We start from the raw sequence: 26,138 nt of genomic DNA, 5'->3' as shown, positions 1-26,138 counted from the left end.
TAAAATGCAGCATGCTGCGTCCCAACCTGCGTCTGGCGCTTAAATGCGTCAGTGTGAGTACAGCCCCCTTGACAATAATTCAGTGCGGCTACTCCTGCGCTCCCCTGTGGCTGAACGGAGGAAAGCGAAACGCAGAGGAGCGCACAAACAAACGGCCGTGTGTAAGAGCCCTGACCCTGGCTATCCTCAGTGTAGGCTTGAACAGTTCTGCCCTTACTGTGCAGAGAATTTGCAGAGAATCACACAGAAGCACAGTCCAACTTTACCCTTTGTAATCAATATTACATGGATCATTTTGGCATGCCAGTTTGGAGAGGGTATAATACAATCCGTGCTCCTTACTATACCCTGGGTATAATTTGTAGCTGCACAACAATATACCCGCCACTTGCCATACCAGGGTGTGTATATACATGAAGAAGTTATTGCTGCATCGCATTCCTCCAACTTGGTGTGCAGCACATTGCCCATAACTTATGCTTGTCCAACTGGTGGCCATCTAAGAGTTATTTATTGTATCCAGATTGCTAAGGAACTGCACAGACTTCTTTGAATGACATCATTTTATTATGGAGACATCAAAAGAGGCTGGCACAAGCCTGGAGCCAAAAAATAGTAGAGCCAAAATCAGATTGTAAAAGGTTAAAAGCTTACATTTTATTCTCCATAATTAAGAACCAAGGCACCTAGGAACACTCACAGCTGCTCACACTCCAACCTTCCCCCTCACTCCTTGCACCTCAACTTCCCACTGTACTTCTACCTTCCCTGTCCTCCTACCCCCAGTAGAGGTGAACTGGGAGGGCCAGAGATTTTGGCAGTCTCCCACCCAGTCCCCAGTGCAGTAGCTGCTAGTGGGGGGGGATGCTACCCCTAAAATGTTGCTACTCTAGGACTGGGCCTTTGTGGCCTTCCCTACTGAAGACTCTGATTCTGTGACCTGGTCCATAAAACTCTCAGTTCCTTAAAGTCCACCTTCTCAGAGACCTTTTAGCTACTGGATCAATGACGCCTCCATCTTCACTGGCTTCAAGCCCTTAAAGGAGATTTCCACCCTTTAACAAAAAAACCTGTACCCCCCACCCACGTAGACCCCCTACCTCCCCCCCGGGGAAATGCCCCATACTTAATACTTACCCCCTGGAGCAGATTCTGGCATCGGAGTTCCAGGCTTTGTTCCAGGATTTGTCACATAATACCTATAAAACCAAGTGGACTAGCCACTCTCTTGCTGTTAATTCTGATATATGTTCTTACAAAACTTATAAAATCTGTTTTCCCTACCCTTATAGCAGTTCATATACTTGCCAAGGCAGCCATATAAGTTTATAGGTCTATCCTGGTATATTTGGTGCCATATTGCAATTCACATGTTGGATGTTGGGAGCTGTAGTTGAACAACAGCTGAAGCACCTTGGGGAAAGATTTATCAAGGGTCGAATTTTCGAGTTCATGGGAGTTATTGAAAACTCCCATGAACTAGAAATTCGACCAATCAAAAATGTTTTAAAGTCGGGTAATTATGATGGACTACCAAACTCTAGTAGAATTCTCTGAAAAAACTCGAATGTCAGGAAGGCGGCAAACAACTCCAGATTGATCCCAGGACTTCTTCCATAGGCTAAAACAGCAATTCAGCAGATTTAAGACGGCAAATAGTTTAATTCGAGCTCTAAGGGCTCTTACTGACGAGCGTTTTTACCTGCGCTCCCCTGCGTTCCGTTTTTATGCATTCAGCCGCAGGCGAGCGCAGGAATAGACGCATTACTTTTTTTCCAATGAGGCTGTACTCACACAGGCGCATGTAGGCGCCGAACGCAGGTTGAGACGCAACATGCTGCATTTTTCCTGCGTTCGGCGCCTACACGCGCCTGTGTGAGTACAGCCCCATTGGAAAAAAAGTAATGCGTCTATTCCTGCGCTCGCCTGCAGCTGAACACAGAAAAACGGAACGCAGGGGAGCGCAGGTAAAAACGCTCGAAATCGTATTTCAATTATTTTAAAAACCTCAAATCTAATTTTAATTCCCTAGTCACATTTGACAGTTTTGGCCGTACAAAAAAAACTCGAAAATTTGAATTGAAAATTAGAATTTTCACTTCGAACCTTGGTAAATCTGCCCCTGATTATCCATAGTCATCCACCCCTTCCATGCATAACTTGGGCTGGCCAGAGTGCTTATAAGCCTGTGATAGTCTTGTAGACCCGCCTACCTTACCTGCATTCAGGTGCATTATGAGGGCTGCTGTTGCAATATGGCTGCTTGGAGCTGCAGGTAAACTAAGCAGTCTGGGGGCTGTAATTAATCAAAACAAATGGATTTTGACAAACATTCTGTGCTGTATCCTATGATCTGATAAAATGACAATATATTCATATACTGCCCATAACTGCACTTGTGCAAAGCTATTACAAGGTGTTAAAGCATTAGGTGGGGCAGGTTGCACATAGATTTTGTTGCACATAGATTTTGTTGCACACACATTTTATTGCACATTATTATTCTCGTTCAGAACAGAAGGCCTATGATATTCATGTGCTGCACAGCTGATTACTGCTCTGATTTATGATGGAATTCTGGAGACTCATCAGATTAGTAGCCATCCCTGCAGATCTATAATTGTAGATTATTAATGTTATATAGAGGCCCAGAGCTGTTGATAACACAGTACGGCATTTTCCACTTGCACTGCATTAAACGGGTGGTTCACCTTTTAGTCCGTTTTTATGTTCTAGAATTGCATATTCGAAGCAACTTTTCAATTGGCCTTCATTATTTATATTTTATAGGTTTTTTTTAAATTAATTATTTGCCTTTTTCATCTAATGCTTTCCAGATTTCAAATGGGGGTCACTGACCCCCATCTAACAAACAGATGTTCTGTTAGGCTACAAATATATTCAGGCCCTCGCCTATTCCTTTTCCAGTCTCTTATTCAAATCAACGCATAGTTTCTAGGGTAATTTGGACCCTAGGAACTAGATTGCTGAACCTCCAAGCTGGAGAGCTGCTGAATAAAAAGCTAAATAACTCAAAAACCATAAATGATAAAAAATGAAAACTAATTGCAAATTGTCTCAGAATATCACTCTCTACATCATACTAAAAGTTAATTTAAAGAGATTCTGTTATGATTTTTATGGTGTAGTTTTTTATTAGGGATGCGCCAAATCCACTTTTTTGGATTCGGCCGAACCCCCGAACCCCTTTGCGAAAGATTCGGCCGAATACCGAACCCTAATTTGCATATGCAAATTAGGGGTGGGAAGGGGAAACATTTTTTACTTCCTTGTTTTGTGACAAAAGTCACGTGATTTCCCTCCCCACCCCTAATTTACATATCCAAATTAGGATTCGGATTCGGTTCACCCAGGCAGAAGGATTTGGCGAATCCAAATCCGGCTGAAAAAGGTCGAATCCTGGCCGAATCCCGAACCGAATCCAGGATTCGGTGCATCCCTAGTTTTTATTTCTAAATGACACTGTTTACACTGCAAATAATTCAGTTTACAATATAAAATGTCATTCCTGAACCAGCAAGTTTATTTTTTATTCAGTTATAACATTGGTGTGTAGGCGCCATCTCAGGTCATTTTGCCTGGTCATGTGATTTCAGAAAGAGCCAGCACTTTAGGATGGAACTGCTTTCTGGCAGGCTGATGTTTCTCCTACTCAATGTAACTGAATGTGTCGCTGTGGGACCTGGATTTTATTATTAAGTGCTGTTCTTAGATCTACCAGGGAGCTGTTATCTTGTGTTAGGGAGCTGTTATCTGGTTACCTTCCCATTGTTTGGTTGTTAGGCTGCTGGGGAGTACAGCAGTAAATTTAAATATAAAAAGATCTGTTTGCTCTTTTGAGAAATGGATTTCAGTGCAGAATTCTGTTGGAGCAGCACTATTAACTGATGTGTTTTGAAAAAAAAAAACATTTTTTCCCATGACAGTATCCCTTTAAAGGTGAACAACCCCTTTTAACACATGGTTACCTGCAATAAAGAAATGTGGGGATGAGGCTGTGCAATGTATACAGATACAGCCTATTTTATTCTTCTCTTTCATTGGATGCTGATATCTTTACTTGATACCCGTTAGGTGTGCTTGGGTATCCATTGCCAAACCTGGATCCATCTGCCAGTTCTGGAGGAACAGCCAATAGCAATCCTGGCATACTGGACATCAATAGCCGTAAGCTTATCTGTCACATTTCTTTTATTTGGGAAGGCGTGGCATTAGGATAAACCGAATAGCTTATACATCATGCTGTACATGGCTCAGGTGTTTCCAATTCCACCTGCAGGGCTATTTTATTACAAAAATAAATAAACAGGGATAGTATATAATTGAGCAATGATAAAATCTTAAGACTGCATGCAGTGGTGTAACTACAGATGTTATTGGGCCCCACAGCAAATTAATTTTAGGGCCCCCCAAATATGCAGAGGTTGTCCTGTTTTACCAATACATATTAAAATGGCTCATTAAAGGAGAACTAAACCCTCCCTACCAAAAGCCCCCCGCCGCTCTCCCATCCCATGATGTGCATTAGTTTAAAAAAAAAAAAAAAAAACCCTTTAAAAAAAAAATCTGACCATTAAATGCAGAGAAGTGCAACGGAGCTCCGGCTCGCCATCTTCCGGCTCTTCGTATTGTTTTCGAGTCACAAAGCCTGTCTGAGCATGTGCGGTTGGGCCGAGTCAGCAATTGGCTTCAACCGAACATGTGCACATCGGTGTTGAGACCCGAAGACAATACGGAGAGCCAGAAGATGGAGGCCCGGAGCTCCGTTACACTTCGCTGTATTTAAGGGTCAGATTTTTTTAAAGGGTTTTTTTTAAAAATGCATATCGCGGGGAGGGAGAGGGGGGCCAATGCCTGAAAGTTTAGCGGGAGCTTTTGGTCAGAGGGATTTAGTTCTCCTTTAATTAGGGGTTCACGGGGGCACCCTATACCTCCTTGGCCCCCCTGCAGCTGCAGAGTCTGCTTCCTGTGTAGTTAAGCCCCTGACTGCATGTCTGCTTAGTTATAAATTCAAATGCATGCTGCAGACTGCACTGATTTCCATGCAGCTAAACCAAATTCTAATACAGCATGTATATTTTACAGGCTCAAAGTTGCTCAGCTATAAAAGGGCATATCCACCTCGTCCGTTACACACCCGCCAACATTTGAACATCATTTTCAAGGACACATTGTATACAGGAATTGCACAGAGAAGAGTTATTATGCCAAGTACTGGGTACTTAACTGGCGTGATTAGTTGACATGTAACACAACTTTATTGCTCTAATTATAGGGTTAGCATTTATAATAGGGACAGATTGCTGCTCATAGGATCAGTGATGAATGTCCAGGAACTGTCCTTAGGGGCATTCGGCAATTATGAAGCAATTATTATAAGGGCTGGCATCTCATCCCTAAAATGGGCAAACATTAAATACACCTCCTCTTTTTGGACAACCCCAACAAAGGAATGCCAAGTCAATGTTCATTTTTTTTAAGTCAGAATGTAAAATGAATGGGAGAGACATATAAGTATTGGAAAATGGGAAAACAAACCTCATGGTCAAGTCAGTAGCCCCAATAATACACTTTTGGCTAATGTAAAGAAAATGGCATAATTCGGGTTTAATCAAATAAATCTCTCTCTTCAAGCTCTAATTGAGGGTCGTGCTTCCAGAAACAGCTTCCTGATGGAAGGAGACATTATAAAAGAAAAGGTGAGTTTTCTAACAGAAAAGAATTGAATCCTGATTGAAACCATATATATACCGGGAGATGCTGGTGACTACAACTTCCAGCACTCATTGGCAGCAAACAACAGGCTGAAACTGTGCACCCTTGTGACTGGTACTGTGTATATTTTGGGGGTCAATTTTAATTGGGCAGGGCATTTGCCCCCAAGCTCAAGCAGCAATGTATTAAATGACCATGGGCTGCTTTTGCAGTTGCTATACAATTTAGAGCATTTTGATTGGTCCATCTAGACACTGCCACAGGAAACAGGCGTTATCTGTCCCAGAGGGCTTATAGTCTAAGTGGTTGAGTAAATTACGGACACCAGTATGAAAGTACTAACGGCTTCTTCTTGTTTCCTATAGAAATCTATCAGGACATTCTCTCCTCGAGTTGGAAAGTGGCCCAAAATAAATGGATCTGTGATTATCCCCTATACTCTGTCACCTTCCTATGGTGGGTAACATTCACTGTGTATTGTTCTTTCTCCTTGAACTCTGATGTTCAGCATCTTGTAAGAAGAAAAAACAGCGGAGCACCGTGAGAGTCCAGTAAAAGTATTAAAAAATGGAAAGTTTTATTCAGTAAGCATGTAAAAACAGTTTACAGCAGCAGTTCACCCTGGCTGCCCGCTTAATGCGTTTCGTGGCGTCCTGCCACTTCATCAGAAGCTGACGGCAGCCAACCTTCAACTCCTTAGCATCTTGTAAAATAACCAGAAAAGGACAAAATGAGGATTGAAAAAGTTGGACAACCAGTGGTTTAAAGGGGTGGTTCACCTATAAATTAACTTTTAGCATGTTATAGAATTGCCAGTTCTAAGCAACTTCTCAGTTGGTCTTCATTATTTATATATTTTTTTATGATTTGCCTTATGATTTGCTTTTCCTATTGACTCTTTCCCACTTTCAAATTGGGGTCAATGACCCTATCTAAAAGGGAATTGCTCTGTAAGTCCAGGGCTGTATTTAAGTCGGCTTCGGACCTAAACACGCCCCTACGTCGTGCACGCTGACATCACATGCCGGCGCGCTGACATCACGGGTCGTGCACGGTTACATCACGTGACCTATTCAGCGGAAGTGACATCAGTGCGCCATGCATGTGACGTCCCTTCCGCATTCTTCCTCTGCCCCCTACCCCTCAATCCATGGTGGAGGGTGGGGAGGGTTTAAAAAAAACAACAACAAAAAAAACCCCCACAAAAAATAAGAAAATAGACACCCCGAGGGCCACCCCCAAAACCGTGCTGCCCTAGGCACAGATGTATTGTTATTGCTACTTTTTATTACTAATCTTTCTAGCACCTGATTCCAGTCTCTTATTCAAATCAATGCATGGTTGCTAGGGTAATCTGGAAATTAGCAACCAAATTGCTCAAACTGCTAGCTACTGAATAAAAAGCTAAATAACTCTATAACCACAAACAATAAAAAATGAAAACCAATTGTAAATTGTCTCAGAATATCACTCTCTACATCATACTAAAATTTAACTCATAGGTGAACAACTCTAAGGGAAATATGTGTTTTATTACACCTTAGCTTGTTTTTTTTGTTTTTTTACAATTTTATCCTGAATTTGAATAATACAAGTTGTCCACATTTATAGGGTGAGCACTGAACGAGAATTGTTCTTTTCATTTCCTCTTCTCTCCCTGTTACTTATAGCTACTGCCTTAGTCTGCACCCCTCCCCAGTCTAGCGGATCCGTACTAAGGGGGTTATAATTAGCCCAACAGTAACAAGGTCCTAAAACTTAATATGACAAAGGTTAATCAAACGCGTGGCTTTAAGTATGTTAAATGTGGCTAATGGTTTCCCTGTCCATGCAGAAAATATTGACCGGAATATCATTCTAAAAGCATTTTGGGACTTGCAAGCTTCTACTTGTCTTCGATTTGTGGAGCGCACTACAGAAAAGGATTATATCTCCATAGAGCCATCTTTTGGGTGAGTTATATTTCTCTTAATTGCGAGGATACCAAACATTTTCTATTTCGCACATTTGTGACAACAAAAAGGGGTGGCTCACCTTTAAGTTAACATTTATGTTATAAAATTGCTAATTCTAAGCAACTTTTCAATTGGCCTTCATTTTTTTGTAAAGTTTTTTAATTATTCACCTTCTTCTTCTTCTTCTGACTCTTTCCAGCTTTCAAATGGAGGCCACTCATCCCATATAAAAACAAATGCTCTGTAAGCCTACAAATGTATTTTTATTGCTACTTTTTATTTCTCATCTTTTTATTCAGACCTCTCCTATTCATATTCCAGTTTGTTTACTACAACTTAAATGGATACTGTCATGGGGAAAAATTTTTTTTTCAAAATGAATCGGTTAATAGTGCTGCTCCAGCAGAATTCTGCACTCAAATCCATTTCTTAAAAGAGCAAACAGATTTTTTTATATTTAATTTTGAAATCTGACATGGGGCTAGACATGAACAGAAGGATAATGGATCTTTCCATATTTTGGATCTCTTAAAGGTATACTGTCATGAGAATTTTTTTTTTTTTCAAAATGAATCAGTTAATAGTTAAGCTCCAGCAGAATTCTGCACTGTAATCCATTTCTCAAAAGAGCAAACAGATTTTTTTATATTCAATTTTGAAATCTGACATGGGGCTAGACATATTGTCAATTTCCCAGCTGCCCCAAGTCATGTGACTTGTGCTCTGATAAACTTCAATCACTCTTTACTGCTGTACTGCAAGTTGGAGTGATATCACCCCCCCCCCCGCAGCCAAACAAAAGAACAATGGGAAGGTAACCAGATAACAGCTCCCTAACTCAAGATAACAACTGCCTGGTAGATCTAAGAACAACACTCAATAGTAAAAACCCATGTCTCACTGAGACACATTCAGTTACATTGAGATGGAAAAACAGCAGCCTGCCAGAAAGCATTTCTCTCCTAAAGTGCAGGCACAAGTCACATGACCAGGGGCAGCTGGGAAATTGACAATATGTCTAGCCCCATGTCAGATTTCAAAATTGAATATAAAAAAATCTGTTTGCTCTTTTGAGAAATGGATTTCAGTGCAGAATTCTTCTGGAGTAGCTCTATTAACTGATGCGTTTTGAAAAAAACATTTTTTTTTGATGACAGGATCCCTTTAATTATAAATTGTAGTAAAATAGCTAAACACTAAGTTGGCATTGCTGGTTATCTTCATCCTGAGTTAAACATTTTGGCTTCTTGTCTTCCAGGTGTTTCTCGAGTGTAGGCCGAGTTGGGGGGATGCAGCTGGTCTCCCTGGCCTTTGAGTGCCTGAGGACAAATAAAGGAAAGGGAATTGCTTTGCACGAATTAATGCACGTTGCTGGGTTTTGGCATGAGCATTCCAGAGCAGATCGAGATGATTACATCTGGATAATGTGGGATGAGATTGTAATTGGTATGTCCAGAAATTATGTTTCAAAAATTGCACTGGGAGGGCAGGTCCTTTTCATTGTTCAGTGCTCCTGACCATCTGAGGTCTAAGCAACTAAATCTGTCTTGTTCCTTTCTCTTCTCAGGTTATGAGAAAAACTTCTGTAAATATGATACTACCAACATGTTAGTGAAATATGAGCTTCAGTCCATCCTCCATTACCCCAGGTAAAGTATCATGGGAAACGGCAACATCTGTAGAAATGATCTTACTCAACGGACACCATTCTTTTACACACAGCAAAATAACCACATGGAAGCTGTCTTAGCACTTTAATTTGCACATGGAAGGCACTTCAGACTTTTAATATAATGTATACAAGTACAGGTATGGGACTTGCTATCCAGAATGATCAGGACCTGGGGTTTTCCTGATAATGGATCTTTCTGTAATTTGGATCTGCAAACCTTAAGTCTACTAGAAACTCATGTAAACATTAAATAAACCCAATAGGCTGGTTTTGCTTCCAATAAGGATTAATTATATTTCAGTTTGGCTCAAGTACAAACTACTGTTTTATTATTACAAAGAAAATAAATCGTTTTTTAAAAAATCTGAATTATTTGGATAAAATTAAGTCCCAATTACAAAGCACAATCATGCCCTGTTCTGTTGAATTGCCACCAAAGGCTAATGATGCTTATGACAAACATTGCTGCAGTTATTATCTTGAGAAAGAACAAGGAATTTAGAGGAAACTATAATTGTGTTTTACAGAAATGCATTTGGCAAGTCTGGCCAGACAACCATCAATCCGAAGTATCCCTATTCTAAAACTGAAATAGGCCAGAGAGAAAAACTCAGTGCTTCTGACATTCTAAGGGTCAATAAATTGTACTCCTGCTCCCAGTACACACCGTCAACTGGCAAGTAATATTTTTGTTAATTACCAGTTCTTAAGAAAAATGATAATTAAATGTCATTCTTTAACGTAACATCTTGTTTGCTGGTAAACATCCCTGACAGCTCTTGCGACAAATCAGAAGTTGGTTCAAGCCACATAACTATCAGCAAATAGACTTCTACATGCAAGCAGGAGACAGCTAACTAAGCTCCTATACTCAAAACACAAGGTTTTAGCAAGCATAATTCTGATATCTTAAAAAAGTAGGGTAGAAATGCTATATTATTAAATGCATATTATGTTTTGGGGTCCTGGACCAGCTCAAGGCAACTGCAGCCCTTTAGCTATGAAGATCTGTGTCATCAAATTTGCCCCTAGTAGTTCCCCATCTTCTTTTCTGCTGATTCCAAGCACACACTCTGTGCTGATTCAAAACCTTTAAAACTTCAGTGTATTCAGCACCTGAATGTAATAATCAGCCCTGTAGCATCAGCATCTACAACAGGAGAACCTCCTTTTTTGCTTGATGAATTGCGACGACCCCTAAGCTTAGCTTCTTAACAGCTGCCCACACTACAGTGAAGTGGCAGCATTGAAGGCCTTTATCATTTAGCTATAGAGATGCTAAAGTTTTAGGCTGCTGCAATATATAAAATAAAGCATTAATTTTTAGGGTTTACTTTTACTTTACTGCCAGAGATTGTAAAATGTGCAGTTTGCAAAGTAATAGCTCAGACTGACCTGGATCACTACTTTAAAAGGGGCAGCAGTTACAAAACAACAAATGGCTCAATGACAGCCCTCCTCTATGGACCTGTAGCTCTCCTGTGTTAATACACTTGTAAGTGAAATACACATATTGAGTATTCACCCTAAAAAGTGTTTTGTTGTCCAATGTGACTAATATGAGCACTTGTCAACTGCTACTGATTGCTCCTTTTACCCATAAAACAATCCCTGTACAGTGAGACTAGTAGAAATTGGATTTGGATTACTAATCTTAACTGTACAATACTTTTTTGTCATTTTTATGATCCTTTGTGATTTTTCTGCATGTTCTGGATTACTTGATATTTGCCTGGACAAACTGTGTGCATTATTTTCATTTTGGGGTCTCTACATGCTGCACAGTTAGATAATCCTATGCATATTGGGCATCAAAGTGTTCAGAAGACCCATGGCTTTCATATTTAGGTTGTTTTATCTTCGTACCATAAAATAGGAGGCAGAGAGGAAGCTGTAAATTGCATATTTTGAGCTGCTTTTTCAGTAATTCCATAAAAACCAAAAACTTGAAACACAGGGAGGAGCAAACAACTGTCATTGTGTACACTTACAATATAATCATTTACCTTTTTATCACCTTAATCTAGAAAAAAAATCTGTTTTCAGCCCTGTCCTAAAATCTTAACCTTTATTACACATGAATTGCAATTTGAAAGAAAGCTAGAAGATTCCATGCACAAACCTTTTCTGATGGTAATGTCCTGTTCTGCTTTCTAAAAGCACAGACCTCAAAATAGTTATTGTGATTGTGTAACAGTAACTGTGAAACCTAGTATATATCTAGAAGACATGTCTCTAAAGAGACTATTGTGCTGTTTATGTTGTTTAGACTACACCATAGGTATGGGGCACTGCTTGTACAAAATTGTCCAGTACCCTTACATCGTTCTTTGAGTTGCTATATATCAATCATATTGGATTACTTCTTTTTTCTATCCCTAACCTGCTAACTCTTCATGTCTCTCTTGCTGCACTTATTAGTTTAATTAACTTAATGCCTCTAATGTGGATTTCTTGCAGATGATGATGAGTTAATGTATTTTGCACCAATTTTTTATCCTTGCACTAAAGAAAAATTCAATGAGCCTACATCCACTGATGCAAATAATGAACAAAAGACTGGATCTTCTGAACAGTCTTTGCTAAAAGAGACCTCAGGACAAATATTCACTACCAAACTAAAGGAGATCCCAGGGCAGATATTCACTACCGAACAAACACCAAGAACGAAGCCTATTTTGAGTCAAATACCAGTCCCTACCACAAGCTTTGAGACAAGTGCAGCCAATGAAGGAACTGTAATAGCAAGGCATGGATATACAACACTTTTAAGTAGTGTTAATCACGGCACCAGTTTATTGGGAGAAAAAGTTACATTTTCCAAAGATGTCACTCTTCTAAATATGACTGGGAAGCTTCAAACTGGTACATCTACAGACTCTAATCGAAGTCCAACCAATTCCTCTCAGTCATTAAAGAAGCAACTGCAGGAAACTCAACAGAAACCAACAATGAGCTCAGAGAAGGGTTTATTTACATCGGTCCTTACAGCAATGCCAACACATGTAATTAATTTGAGTTCCCCCAATGCCTTTTCCTCCCAAGTAAACTTGTCTGCACAACCTATCTCCACTGAGAATGGAAGATCCGGATTACTCAACCAAGTGACTTTTGTTAATGTCATCGGAGATCATCAGTATAACCGCGTGAATTCCGAAACAGCCTTGACGCCACTGACCACAGCTGAGAGTGGAGCTGGATTAAATGTGACTTTTGAAACAAAGATAACATTTGCTTCTACTGAAACCATAAATTCCAAGGAGGTCCCAACATCGGCATCAACACCAGAACTTACTCACAATGCTTTGTTTACCCACATATCTAAACTTGGAAACAGTGCTGATGCTGGTGAAGCCTCATTATCCGAGAAAGTGACTTTATTAGGTGCACGCGGTGATCTTCAGCCTGTCACTACTGAGTCTATTAAAATACATTTTAAGAGCAATTTTTCTCAATTGGATACCACGCAAAAAACTCTAAGTTCACTTTCAACATTGCCCTCTTTAACACTGAACACTGTGGAACTGACTCACAATGATTTGTTTCTAACCACAATCTCTCCACCGCAACACCTAACAGAGGATAAAAACAGCATCTTGCCTGAGCAAGTGACTCTCTTTCATGTCAATAAAAGTGTTCAACATGGCACACCTACAAAGTCCAACCAAATTCTTCCTGAAAAATGTTCTACCAAGCCAACACTCTATCCTCCTGATCAGTTGGACTACTCAACAAACTCGATTAAATCAGATGGAAAGAGCCTCATAAGTGGTTTGGACACGACAACACTATCTAAAAATCTAGTTTTGGAAACTCAGCCAACTGTGAAATCCATGATTTCTACTTCTGCAGAAAAGGAAATCTCCAGCGTGGAAGGGACCGGCAGTCCTTCATTATCTATGACACTTATGTATAACAAAATGAATGGAAATATTTCTGTTTCCACTTACAGCAGTCCAAATGGAATAAGCACCAGTACTCTGTCTCAAAACACTGTGAGAGGAGAACAAAACCGTTCCATGCTAACTGCATTAGCTGATTTATCAGGCCATCGGTTTCCTGGACTGTTTCAAGATGTAGCTTATGAGTGGCATAATAAAGCAGATGATCATCACGGCCCAGAATATCATGATAAAATTGGCAAGAGATCTTTAAATGAGCCTTTACCTGTTATAAAATCCATTAGCCCAGTGGTGTCTCATATAAAAAGAGAGACTGAAATCCAAAACTCCCATATACGGCACAGTAAATTCAACGCAAGGAGACACAGAACTAAACTGCAGCATGTGCACATTGTCAAACATCCAAAGGCCACATTCTTAAATAGTGCAGAGGGGTCCAGTCTCTCCAGGATATCAAGAGATCCTCAGATGGATTTTGGGGAGAAGGCAGTAAATTCAGATCTTGCTTCAGTAGAACACACACAATTCAGAAAGTTTTCACCAAGATTGTCTCCACTCCATAACAGACTTTGGATTTTGAGCACAAAATTAAGCCATCGACAACAGGCCTGCAGATCTGACCATGGATTTTGTGAATGGAAGCAGAGAAAGGACGATAGACTTATCTGGAATCTTATTTGGGGGAGAAAAGATCATTTCCATGGAGGCCGGACTACTAAGGACAAACATAAAGGTATGCTGTAATTCATCAACCGGTATTAAAGTTGTTCGCTTTTGAATTAACCTTTAATATGATGCAGAGCGTGATATTCTGAAACAATTTGCAATTGGTTTTCAGTTTTTATTATTTAGTTTTTAAATTATTTAGTTTTTTATTCAGAAGCTCTTCCATCTGCAGTTTCCAAATTACCCTAGCAACCATACAGTGATTTGCATAAAAGACTGGAATATGAATGAGGACTTGAATAAAAAGCGTAATATAAAAAAAGTTAATTTTTTAGCCTTACAGAGTATTTGTTTTTAGTAGGGATGCACCGAATCCACTATTTTGGATTCGGCTGAACCCCGAATCCTTTGTTAAAGATTTGGCCGAATTTGAATATGCAAATTAGGGGTGGGAAGGGGAAAACATTTTTTACATCCTAGTTTTGTGACAAAAAGTCATGTGGTTTACCTCCACGTCCCTAATTTGCATATGCAAATTAGGATTCCGATTTGGCTGAATCTGAATCCTGCTGAAAAAGGCAGAATCTCGAACCGAATACTGGATTTGGTGCATCCCTAGTTATTAGAATCCAGGACCGCCATCAGAAATCGCAAATTTCCTGGGCCCCCTGGGCTGTGCCGACCGCAAGCCCCACCTACAGGTCCGCCCTTCCTACCCACAGGTCCGCCCCCCACCACACAGTAAAAAAACAAAAAAAATATCGGTGGCTTGGGTTCCCACATGTTAATAAAAAATAAAAAGATATTGGGGGTCAGGGGCCCCCATAAAAAAAACATTTGTGGCCAGGCCCCCCCATTAAAAAATCTTGGTGGCTAGGACCCCACATGAGAAAAAATATTGGTGGCCTAAATTGGTGGCCAGTCCCCTTAAACGTCCATGCCTTCCCGAAGTCAGCAGCTCTCAGAAAGATGGGGGGCCTGGCTAATCAAGTAAGTGTGGCGTGGCCGGGCCCCCCTTACCCTCGGGCCCCCTACAACTCTCCCCCCTGTCCCCCCCTGATGGCGGCCCTGTTAGAATCAGTGACCCTGATTTGAAAGCTGGAAAGAGTCAGAAGAAGAAGGCAAATAATTAAAAAACTATAAAAAAAAAAATATACCATAAAGGCCAATTGGAAAAATGCTTAGAATTCTATTAAATGCTAAAAGTTAACTTAAAGGTGAACCACCTCTTTAAATTGCTTTGAAGGAAAAATATACCTGTTTTATAACACTTGAATTACCTTTTAAGTGTTCAATAGAATTTATTGATGGGTTATTATGCCCAATGAACCATATAATTTCTCATACTGGTATGAGGGGATGCAGCTACTATTGCTTTGCTGAGATAACTTGCAAAATGCGATTGAAAAATAATGGGAGGCTTGCTGTAATTTCGGAAGGAATAGCTTCTAATCAAAGCTGCTAACACATGGGTAAACTATTATAGATCTATATTCGGGCAATATAATGTATAATGTTACTTTTAATTTACCATCTAACAGGGTTACTCTTATCAGTTCACAATTTCTCCCTGGAACCCATCCCAGAGCAGAAAGCTTTGCTTGTGAGCCCCGTGTTACACCTTCCCAAGTGCCTGTCATTCTGGTACAGGTTCTTGCCAAACAGTATTGGAGGTGAGTATCATAGTTAATCCTTTAATTCAGTCCAACCTTTGTTCTTCTGATTATGATTCCCATAATGCCCACCACATTTTTCTAAACAAAGGTTTTTAGGAAATTTAGATTTTCCATTGTCATTTCCTAAAATCTTCTTTCCTGCAATACTGTACATGGCTATCTTCCCCAAAATAGTGTAAACTGGGGAGTTGCCTGTAATGTCATCATTTAGTTTTCCAAGATCCTCCTGACAGTGGAACCAGACACGTGCTGGATCGTTCAAGAAAAAAACAATTAAGATTTATGATAAAGTACTCTGTAACCGAACAGAAGGATAATGGATCTTTCCATATTTTGGATCTCTTAAAGGTATACTGTCATGAGAAATTTTTTTTTTTCCAAAATGAATCAGTTAAAAGTTATGCTCCAGCAGAATTCTGCACTGAAATCCATTTCTCAAAAGAGAAAACAGATTTTTTTATATTCAATTGACATATTGTCAATTTCCCAGCTGCCCCAAGTCATGTGACTTGTGCTCTGATAAACTTCAATCACTCTTTACTGCTGTACTGCAAGTTAGAGTGATATCACTCCCCTTCCTTTTTCCCCTCAGCAGCCAAACAAAAGAACAATGGGAAGGTAACCAGATAACAGCTCCCTAACACAAGATAACAGCTGCCTGGTAGATCTAAGAACAACACTCAATAGTAAAAACCCATGTCCCACTGAGACACATTCAGTTACATTGAGAAGAAAAACAGCAGCCTGTCAGAAAGCATTTCTCTCCTAAAGTGCAGGCACAGGTCACATGACCAGGGGCAGCTGGGAAATTGACAAAATGTCTAGCCCCATGTCACATTTCAAAATTGAATATAAAAAAATCTGTTTGCTCTTTTGAGAAATGGATTTCAGTGCAGAATTCCACTGGAGTAGCACTATTAACTGATGCGTTTTGAAAAAACGTGTTTTCCAATGACAGGATCCCTTTAATGTCTGCTAAAAATCATTTACACATGAAATAAACCCTAATAGGATTGTTTTGCTGGGTCCATGAAGCTTAGTTATCATTAGGCACAAAGTACTATTTTATTATTACAGAGAAAAAGGAAATAATTGGCTCTAATCTATAATACTCTCATACAACACCCCATGTTATATCACAAACCCTACTGTCAAATGCACTCATAAACAACCACTTTGTCCTTCCAAAGGCATCAGATTTTTCTCCTTCCTACTATCCTTTTCACATTTTCACTTACAGACCTTTACCAGAAGAGTCCCCTCCCTGTGGAATTCATTACAAATAAACATGGGATACCACCCATCCTCAAAACTTACTTGTCTTTTGCCAACACACTAACCTCTTAACAGCTCACTCACAAAACTCCACCTCCCCACAAACATACAATTTTCACATTATATTGTGGATCAGGGGTCCCCAACCTTTTTTTTTTTTATATCAGTGAGCCACATTCAAATGTAAAAATAGTTGAGGATCAACATGAGCATGAAGAAAGTCGTAGAGAATGCAAAATAGGGGCTGTGATTGGCTACTTGGTAGACCCTATGTGGACTAGCAGCCTACAGGAGGCTCTGCTTGGCAGTATACTACCTCCAAGCCTGGAATTGAAAAATAAGTACCTGCTTTGAGGCCACTGGGAGCAATATCTAAGACTAGGGATGCACCGAATCCAGGATTCGGCCTTTTTCAGCAGTATTCGTATTCGGCCGAATCCTTCTGCCTGGCCGAACGAATCCAAATCCTAATTTACATATGTAAATATATAAATTAGGGGCAGGGAGGGAAATCTCGTGACTTTTTGTCAGAAAACAATGAAGTAAAAATGTTTTCCCCATCCCTAATTTGCATATGCAAATTAGGGTTCAGGTTCGGTATTCGGGGGTTCGGCCGAATCCAATCTAAAGGTGCCCATACATGGAGAGATCCGCTCGTTTGGCGATGTCACCAAACGAGCGGATCTCCCTCCGATATGCCCACCTTGAGGTGGGCAATATCGGGCTGATCCGATCGTGGGCCCTAGGGCCCAACGATCGGATCCTAGCAAACGCAAACCGCATCAACGAACAGATGCGGCTGCGATCCTAGCAAACGCAAACCGCATCAACGAACAGATGCGGCCGCGATCCGACGGGATTTTTAATCCCATCCAATCGAGATCTGGCCGACTTTCGGCCAGATCTCGATCGGGAAACCCATCGGGGGCCCCCATACACGGGCCAATAAGCTGCTGACTCGGTCTGTCTGCAGCTTTTATCGGCCCGTGTATGGCCACCTTAAGACGTTGTTGAACAACATGTTGCTCATGAGCCACTGGTTGGGGATAACTGTTGTGGATTCTCACTTTGTTTAAACAAAAAGTCAATTATCTCCAAGTTTAACGTTCATGAGTGCAATGGCCACTCAGCTATTTGTCCATCCTAAACATTCCAATGCAGTTGTATACTTTTATACTTTGTTCGTTATCCCTAAGTTCTCATATTATCTATAGTGTTTTATTATTTAGTGCCTGAACATTTCACTCCACAAGGGAAATTGCTACATTATTTAACCCAGTGGCATCTGCTTTTGGCATTAACCGTTACTTCAGCCGGGAATTCGCAGTCTATACACAAAGCCAGGATTTTATTTGATACAAAATGTATTGACCTATAAAGAGTTGCTAGAAAAAGATAGAGATAGGAAATGATTGCCTTTATCAGTGACTTTTATGCATTCATATATTTATACAGTAGAAAAAATTCTAGGGGGTTAATGTACAAAAAGTCATAAAGTTTGCACCCACAACCAGAAGTTTTTGGTTTCACACAGGTGGCCAGTAAATTTAATTGCTGGTTGGTTCCCATTGGTTATTAGGCATAATGTAAACGTTGCCACTTTTATTACGATACGTCTGCATCAGGATTTGGCCAGGCTGTTACATTGTCCGGACTATTATGTCTAGTGGTAATTTGTGGAGAAAGCTGACATGATTATTCTCTCATTCTCAAAGGAACGCTGAATGTTTATAGCAGGCCAACTAACATGATAGGAACATGGACTCTCTTGTGGACAAATCAAGGACAGGAAAATCTGGGATGGAGTAAGGCACAAATACAATTTAAAAAGCAACATCGGCATAAGAACTTGCAGGTATCAAGTGCAAACAATATTTCATTGTTCAGTATACAGTATAATATCAATATTGTTTGGTTATAACAGAACTTTCATTAAACAGTACTTGCTTGCAGTGGAGCTACCCGTATACACTTAATAACAACCCTTTGCTTTCATTTTAGATAATCATGGAAGGAGTTGCAGGACCATCTGCTGAAAGCAATATACGTATTGAGAATCTGTACGTTGGTCGGTGCAGATGATGATAATATACATCAGATTTACTGCTCCAATAAACGTTTTAATTTAAACGTGTTGCTACTTTTTTTTTGTGTGCAAAGAACGGCTTTCTGACTAATGATCAATAGAGGGCGCTGCTGCTGCAAGGTACCCATGCTGTCCGTGGTGCTGATTCTCTCAGGTTTAATCATGTAAAACTGGGCATTTACACATCAAACTGTATTTTATTTTAAATATCATTCTTATAGGAGTCTAGCACTGCTTCTGGAGAACTGCTTGTCCTAGAAGCAAAACTCCACAGGATAGCAAAGGTTTCGATGATGACTAGTGGAAAGGGAAACAATATATTAATGACTCTAACAATGTAAACACTGGTTCTTTATTACATAAGTATACTTTTTATCAACATTGTCACAAGAGAATCCAAGTTTTTTCCACCCAAATCGAAGGAAAACAACATACAGATGCTAACCGGAATATAAAGAAAAACAGTATACTCACTGCAGTGATAGAGATGACCACAGAAATGCTTTTTGCAGTGCACATGAAGAGCTGTATTAATTGCACTATTTGCTAATGGGGCTTTGTTTTCTGGTTTTCTGAGCATTGCTTTGTAGGAACACAAGTCTAACAGCTTTAGAGCTGAAGTTGGAAAAATAAAGCTGCAAGTAGAAGAAGCAGGCAGCAATTCTATTCTCCCTCCCCCTGTGGGAAGGACACCGAGCAAGGCAGGGGCTGACGACATACAGTGAGGGTGGTAAAACAAAACATCCAGTCTTTAAAAAGCTAAGCAAAGCTCGGTTTCCCACCTCAGTGTGAGAAGCTGATGATCAACACCCTGTCGATTTGAAATACCCAGTGAAGAAGATTTCATAGAGTCTGCATTTCATGTACGGATTCCATTCTCCATGCACCGTCTACAGGAACAAACTTTCTTTATGGAAAGCTGAACTTCAGTGTTGACTGTCTAAAAGCAATTCTGATGGAGCCCTACTGGCTGCACTTCAAGTTTTTCTAGATCATTTATCCTGTGCTCCAGAAGAGGGTAAGCTGTGTTGGGTGTCCAGTGCAAGTCTCAGCCATGATTGCTCCTCTTTCATACTCCATCCAGGCTACAGCTGTCATAGCAGCCATCATCACCTTTCTTGTTCTCTTCACCATTTTTGGAAATGTGTTGGTCATCATAGCTGTGCTAACGAGCCGTTCATTGAAAGCTCCTCAAAACTTGTTTTTAGTGTCTCTGGCAGCAGCAGATATTTTGGTGGCCACTCTGATAATACCCTTCTCCTTGGCCAATGAGTTAATGGGATACTGGTATTTTGGCAAGACCTGGTGTGAGATGTATTTGGCCTTGGATGTTCTGTTCTGCACCTCCTCCATTGTTCACCTATGTGCCATCAGTTTGGACAGGTACTGGTCAGTAAGTCAAGCTATAGAGTATAATTCCAAGAGGACACCAAAAAGGATCAAATGCTTCATCCTCATTGTTTGGACACTTGCAGCCTTGATCTCTTTACCACCGTTGATTTATAAAGGCAAAAGCAAAGACCAAAATGCCAAACCTGAGTGCAAGTTGAATGAGGAACCCTGGTATATACTTTCTTCTAGCATCTGTTCTTTCTTTGCACCTTGCCTTATTATGATCCTGGTGTATTTAAGAATCTATCTCATTGCCAAACGCAGGAACAGGAAGAACACTACAGGCAACAAACTTAAGAAAACGGCACCTGGACTCTTCAGCCATTTGCATAAACATAGTACGAACAGTTCACATGCACAAACTCAATGTAGTATTATTTCTTCACAGGAAAAAAGAGGGTCTGCGTTAGATGATCTCCACCATGGTGTCCCAGTGTTGTCTTCAACACTTGAGGAACGCAATGGACACTCAGAGCCAATTAGTCATCAGCCCCAAGGGGAGAACCTAAAACACCTGAATGGTCATGAGCCTGCAGTGATGGACACAATTGCAACTGTCCGAGGTGTGATGCTGGTGCCAAAAGGGGCTAAAGATTCTGATATAAATTCAGCCAAGAAGAAAAGTTACATCAACAGGGAAAAAAGGTTCACCTTTGTACTGGCTGTGGTTATAGGTGTTTTTGTCCTGTGCTGGTTCCCATTCTTTTTCACCTACAGTCTTAGAGCCATCTGCACTGAGCTCTGTTACATTCCAGACAGTGTCTTTCAGTTTTTCTTCTGGATTGGATACTGTAACAGCTCCCTTAACCCTGTTATATACACCATTTTCAACCAGGACTTCAGAAAGGCTTTCCGAAGGATTCTGTGCAGTCACTGGTCACAGACAACATGGTGACCTTTAAGGAAGGGGGTGGGGATTTCAGAACTTAATATTTATTAGTAGGGATGCACTGAATCCACTATTTTGGATTCGGCCGAACCCCCGAATCCTTTGCGAAAGATTCGGCCGAATACCGAACCGAATCCGAACCCTAATAAGGGGAAAACATTTTTTGATTTCTGACAAAAAGTCAAGCGATTTCCCTCCCCACCCCTAATTTACATATGTAAATTAGGATTCGGATTCGGTTAAGCAGGCCAGGTGGATTCAGCCGAATCCGAATCCTGCTGAAAAAGGCTGAATCCTGAACCGAATCCTGGATTCGGAGCATCCCTATTTATTAGACTTGATTGACTTCAAGGAAATTTAAGTGATTGAATTGTTGACTAGATAACGTTCTAAACACTTTTGGTTAAGAATCCATGAATGCCAACTTTTCATAGTGAGACTGAAAACTTCTCTTTTCATATTGTAGGATGATTTTGATTCCAGTCCAGTTCTCTTCACCTTATCTTGCAGCTCCAGATTCACATGACCATATGTATTGTTCTCTTAATATTTGGTTCCCAAAAAACCAACCAACTCATTGTTGCTCTACATGCAGTTACCAAAAATGTAGTAAGTATTTTTCAAATGCAAATACTTTGTAAATGCTAAGAAGAATTAAAACAACCTTTGCCTCTAGAGATTCATTGCATAATGTTGACTTTGGGGGGAGTCTAACGTTCTGCCTTTCAGTTGAACTGCAACACCCTGTTTGCTGTCATGGCTGTAGGTTGACCACCCCTGCTGTAGGGAGTCTCCAAAGACATAAGCTACCATTTACATGAATTGTTTCTTCGTGTTCTAGTGCAAGAAGAGTGGGGGGAATCTGAAAAGGGGACATTTGTTGAGACTTAAATGCCTTTCTCAGTGCTGCAAAATCTAAAGCGTGTTTGCTTGTTTATGAAGAATAGAAAAATCAAGCAATTACTGTAACACAGGGAAGTTAAAAAAACAACAGCACTCATTTTCTAGTTGTTTATTCCAAATCTAAATGGAAATGGTACAAAAGCGAGGCTTAATGTTACTAATGGTTTGCCTTTCTGAGATTGCTTTTAATGTGCACAGCTGGAACTCTGTTTGTTCAAGGAAAGTTTCCAAGGCATTCACGGGGTAAAATGGAAGGTTTTTGTTTTTTATCATTTTTTTTAAAGTCTAAACAGAGCTGTTTATTCTCAGCAATCACAACGCGGGTGATCGATTTAGGGTTTGTGCATGTGGGCAGCTGAAAATCCTTTTGCCAACGCATGTTGTTGCATATAAATGTTTAATGTGTTTAGTGCGGGTCTGGGACTTTGGAGGCTTTTGGCAGGAATTTAAATTCAGAGAAAAAATATAATAAAAATGTTCTAAATATGCACCTGGCATGCGTTGGCATTGACTTCCAACATCCATGTTTGTCCAGCTTGAGTTAACTGAGCAGGCAGTGGTTCTTGAAACTGATACACCAAAGGGCACTATTACATCATGTGCCGCAATGTTTTAGTTTTGCACAAAAATGACAGTTACAAACATAACTTTAAATCCATTGGACAATTTTTAAAGAATGTAAACTAGAAAGTTGCTTAAAGTTTGCTTTCCTTATGTAAAGTTTTTCGGCGGAGGACCTCTTTTTAAAACCTCCCGACTATGTGCTGTTTGTGCCCCTGTACTGTCTGCCCTCTTGCTGACATATGACAGGGTGGGTTACAAGGGGTTCTGTGGTTTATCCTCCATATGTATTAAAAAGCACTGTTTGCCCAAATACGGTTACATATAGCAATCAATAAGATATTTGCTTTTAAACAGGTGACCAGTAAATCCTACCTGCTGATTGGTTGCTATCGGTCACTGCTCCTGGGCAAAGCCTTTTATTACATATGGGGAGGGTTTGTGTCTATATGAAGAGAAAAAAAGTAGTTAAATATTCAACAGAAGTCTACTTCTCTGCATCCAATGTTCAAAGTGACCTTCGAAGAACAGGAGGGATAGGGGCTGGTGAAGCACCTACAAGCAACAAACAACAACTGATGTGTATGTAGCCTTAAGGTGGCCATACACGGGCAGATAAAACTGCCGATATTGGTCGTTTGGACCGATTTGACAGCTTATCTGCCCGTGTATGGGGGCTTCCGACTGGTCTTTCTGATCGATATCTGGCCACGATATCGATCGGGAAGGTTTGATTTTTAACCGACTGACCCGTCGGAGCCCCATGGCGCATCGTAATTCGATCATTCGGCCATACGGCCGAACGTTCGAATTACCCCCGATATAGCCATGCCGTTTGTGGCATATCGGGGAAAGATCCGCTCGTTTGGCGATGTCGCCAAACGAGCGGATCTTTGAGTCTATGGCCACCTTTATACTGTATATCTACAATATGGAAAACAAATCCTGCATAAGGGACATCTCTTATTTTTAACGGGACACTTTACTTACAGCAAAAAGGCTGGCGGTTGGGCAACGTTGATATAAAAATAGTCTTCCCCTGCTATTCCACACTCTTCCTACCTACCATGTGTGTCGATGCCAGGACACTTGCCCGCATGTGCACTCCCACTGCACTGAGCTCTAACCCCTGTAATATCCCAGGAGCAGATTCATTGTACCTGTGCCAAACTCATCACCTGAGTCTCTAATGAAGTTGTGAAGTTGGCTGCCAATAGAATGCTGAATATTTTCACTGCTGCGTGACCAGATAAAATATAGGATCTATTAGGAGTCCATTTCAAGCAAATATTTTTTTTCTCTGTAATAATAAAATAGTACATTGTACAGGTATGGGATCCATTATGAAACCCGTTATCCAGAATGCTCCGAATTACGGAGAGGCTGTCTCCCATAGACTCCATTTTATCCAAATAATCCAAATTAAAGTGATTTCCTTTTAATCTATAAGAAGAAACAGTACCTTGTACATGATCAAAACCAAGATATAATTAATCCTGATTGGAAGCAGAACCGCCTATTGGGTTTATTTAATAATTACATGATTTCCCAGTAGACTTACGCTATGAAGATCCAAATTACAGAAAGATCCATTATCCAGAAAGCACCCGGTCCCTAACATTCTGGATAACAGGTCACATTCTGGTATTTGATGGTAACTAAGCTGCATGAATCCATATTGGCAGCAGAAAATTCCTATTGGGGTTTTTTACATTTCTTAATGTTTAGTTGTTTTTTTAGCAGACTATGGTGATCCAAATTATGAAAATGCCTCTTACCTGGAAAACCCCAGATCCCAAGAAATCTGTATAATCGATCCTATGCTTCGGGGTTTAGTGGTTGAGAAAACAATCAGCAGATGGATGTTAAAATCAAAAAGATGACTTTATTGAAGTACTATTTAAAATAACAGGCCTCAATCAAGGAAGTACTACTCTATGATATGTGTGGTCATCTGACGCGTTTCATGCTTCTTTCTGGCACTTCATCAGAGGTGAGGTCACAGGATATCCTGTGCCTTATAAACCTGTGTCTATTAAAATGTCTATCATTAAAAGAAACTAGCAAAAACACATTTTGCTTGTTACATATCATATAAGTTACAACAGTTATTACAGTAAAAAAAGTTAAGAAACATTTGCCGAACATCTTATGCACATTTTGAATAAAAAGTTGTTACAATTATTATGGTTGGAAAAAAAACGGTTCCTTCCCAATCATTATTAAGGCGTGGGTGCCGTATTTTAAGAGTGAATATCTAGTATGTTTCTCTTTGATCAATTATCTTTTTAATATCTCCTCCACGTGGGCTAGCTTAACACTCTCTATGCCTTGGAATCTGATATGACTAAAATCACCCCCATGTTTATACATGATATGTTTGCCTATGGCTGTTGTTCTTTTATTAACTGGATTTGTTTCCTCTATTCTATTCAGATCTAGGGGTGTAAGGTGTTCTCTAACCCTTTCTTTAAGTGATCTATATGTTCTGCCTATATATTGCCCAGTGCAACTACAGGTAGCTAGATAAATGATACCTTTTGAGTCACAATTGATGTAATTTTTAACGGGGAATATCTCTCCTGTTATGCTGCTTTTAAAAGTATTTTGAACTAATACATGTTTACACACTTTACAACTATTTCTTCCACATCTATAGGATCCTTTCATCGATAATAGATCCTATACCTGTACTGAGAACTCTTTAAACATGCATGGCGGCCTTTGGTTCAGCCTGTGTTACTGCACTGGGCTCCAAAAGGAAAGGGGCACCAGACTCGCCATTATGTTTCTACATAAACTCTCTACTTGTGCCACTCAAGAGTCTGCAGAGACCAATGCTTACCATATACTTTAGCCAGTTGTTTTTCTACAAATGCACAGGTTATTTAAACTATGCAAAAATACGAAATAATGGGGAAAGGTATTGGTACTGGCCTCTTCCACCGCCAGTTATACGTACTGCAAAAAATGAAAAGCCAATACCTGGTTCAAAAGTGGGGTGTTCCCAAATTTATTGTGGTGCTCCAGACGCGTGTCGGGAGCACCACAATAAATTTGGGAACACCCCATTTTTGAATAAGGTATTGGCTTTTACTTTTTGCAGGTTATTTTAACAACTGCTCTTTATATCTGTAAGTTGTTAATACCAATGGCAGAATGATTTTTTAAGCAAAATCATAGTGGAAGATGCTAAGGAATGTGCAACATGCAGCCGTGAACTACAGCTTCCACCACTTGTTGTGATGAATGATCTCAGATGCAGTAACCATACGAATAGTGTGTAAATCTGACATCCCTTTGCTAATTTAACTTGATTCATGCATAAGCAGTGTCATTATGTTGTTATTCATTGCTAGTGATTTCATTATGATTTCATAAAAGGAAGACTTTGCAGATAAAAGAAACCGTCATGAATACACTGT

The 26,138-nt window shown here is 40.1% G+C and overlaps 2 protein-coding genes across 2 annotated transcripts; both read left to right on the top strand.

Annotated features, from left to right (window-relative positions):
* The first annotated feature begins 2,139 nt into the window (after nt 1–2,139).
* On the top strand, nt 2,140–19,012 carry astl.L (astacin-like metallo-endopeptidase (M12 family) L homeolog). The gene is made up of 12 exons (XM_018253431.2): nt 2,140–2,275; nt 4,096–4,188; nt 5,656–5,720; nt 6,102–6,192; nt 7,571–7,688; nt 8,950–9,137; nt 9,259–9,340; nt 9,891–10,039; nt 11,824–13,998; nt 15,473–15,604; nt 18,598–18,737; nt 18,884–19,012. Exons 1-12 carry the CDS (start codon nt 2,236–2,238, stop codon nt 18,962–18,964), a joined length of 3,354 nt encoding a protein of 1,117 aa, XP_018108920.1. The 5' UTR covers nt 2,140–2,235; the 3' UTR covers nt 18,965–19,012.
* Nucleotides 19,013–19,043: 31 nt separating this feature from the next.
* On the top strand, nt 19,044–21,370 carry adra2b.L (adrenoceptor alpha 2B L homeolog). The gene has a single exon (XM_018253432.2). It carries the CDS (start codon nt 20,023–20,025, stop codon nt 21,253–21,255), a length of 1,233 nt encoding a protein of 410 aa, XP_018108921.1. The 5' UTR covers nt 19,044–20,022; the 3' UTR covers nt 21,256–21,370.
* The last annotated feature ends 4,768 nt before the right edge of the window (nt 21,371–26,138 follow it).

This window comes from Xenopus laevis, chromosome 3L (genome assembly GCF_017654675.1).
Source record: "Xenopus laevis strain J_2021 chromosome 3L, Xenopus_laevis_v10.1, whole genome shotgun sequence".
In the NCBI taxonomy this organism is placed as follows: Eukaryota; Metazoa; Chordata; class Amphibia; order Anura; family Pipidae; genus Xenopus; species Xenopus laevis.
The sequence above is the reverse complement of the archived record's forward strand: the minus strand, read 5'-3'. Positions and strand labels throughout refer to the sequence as shown.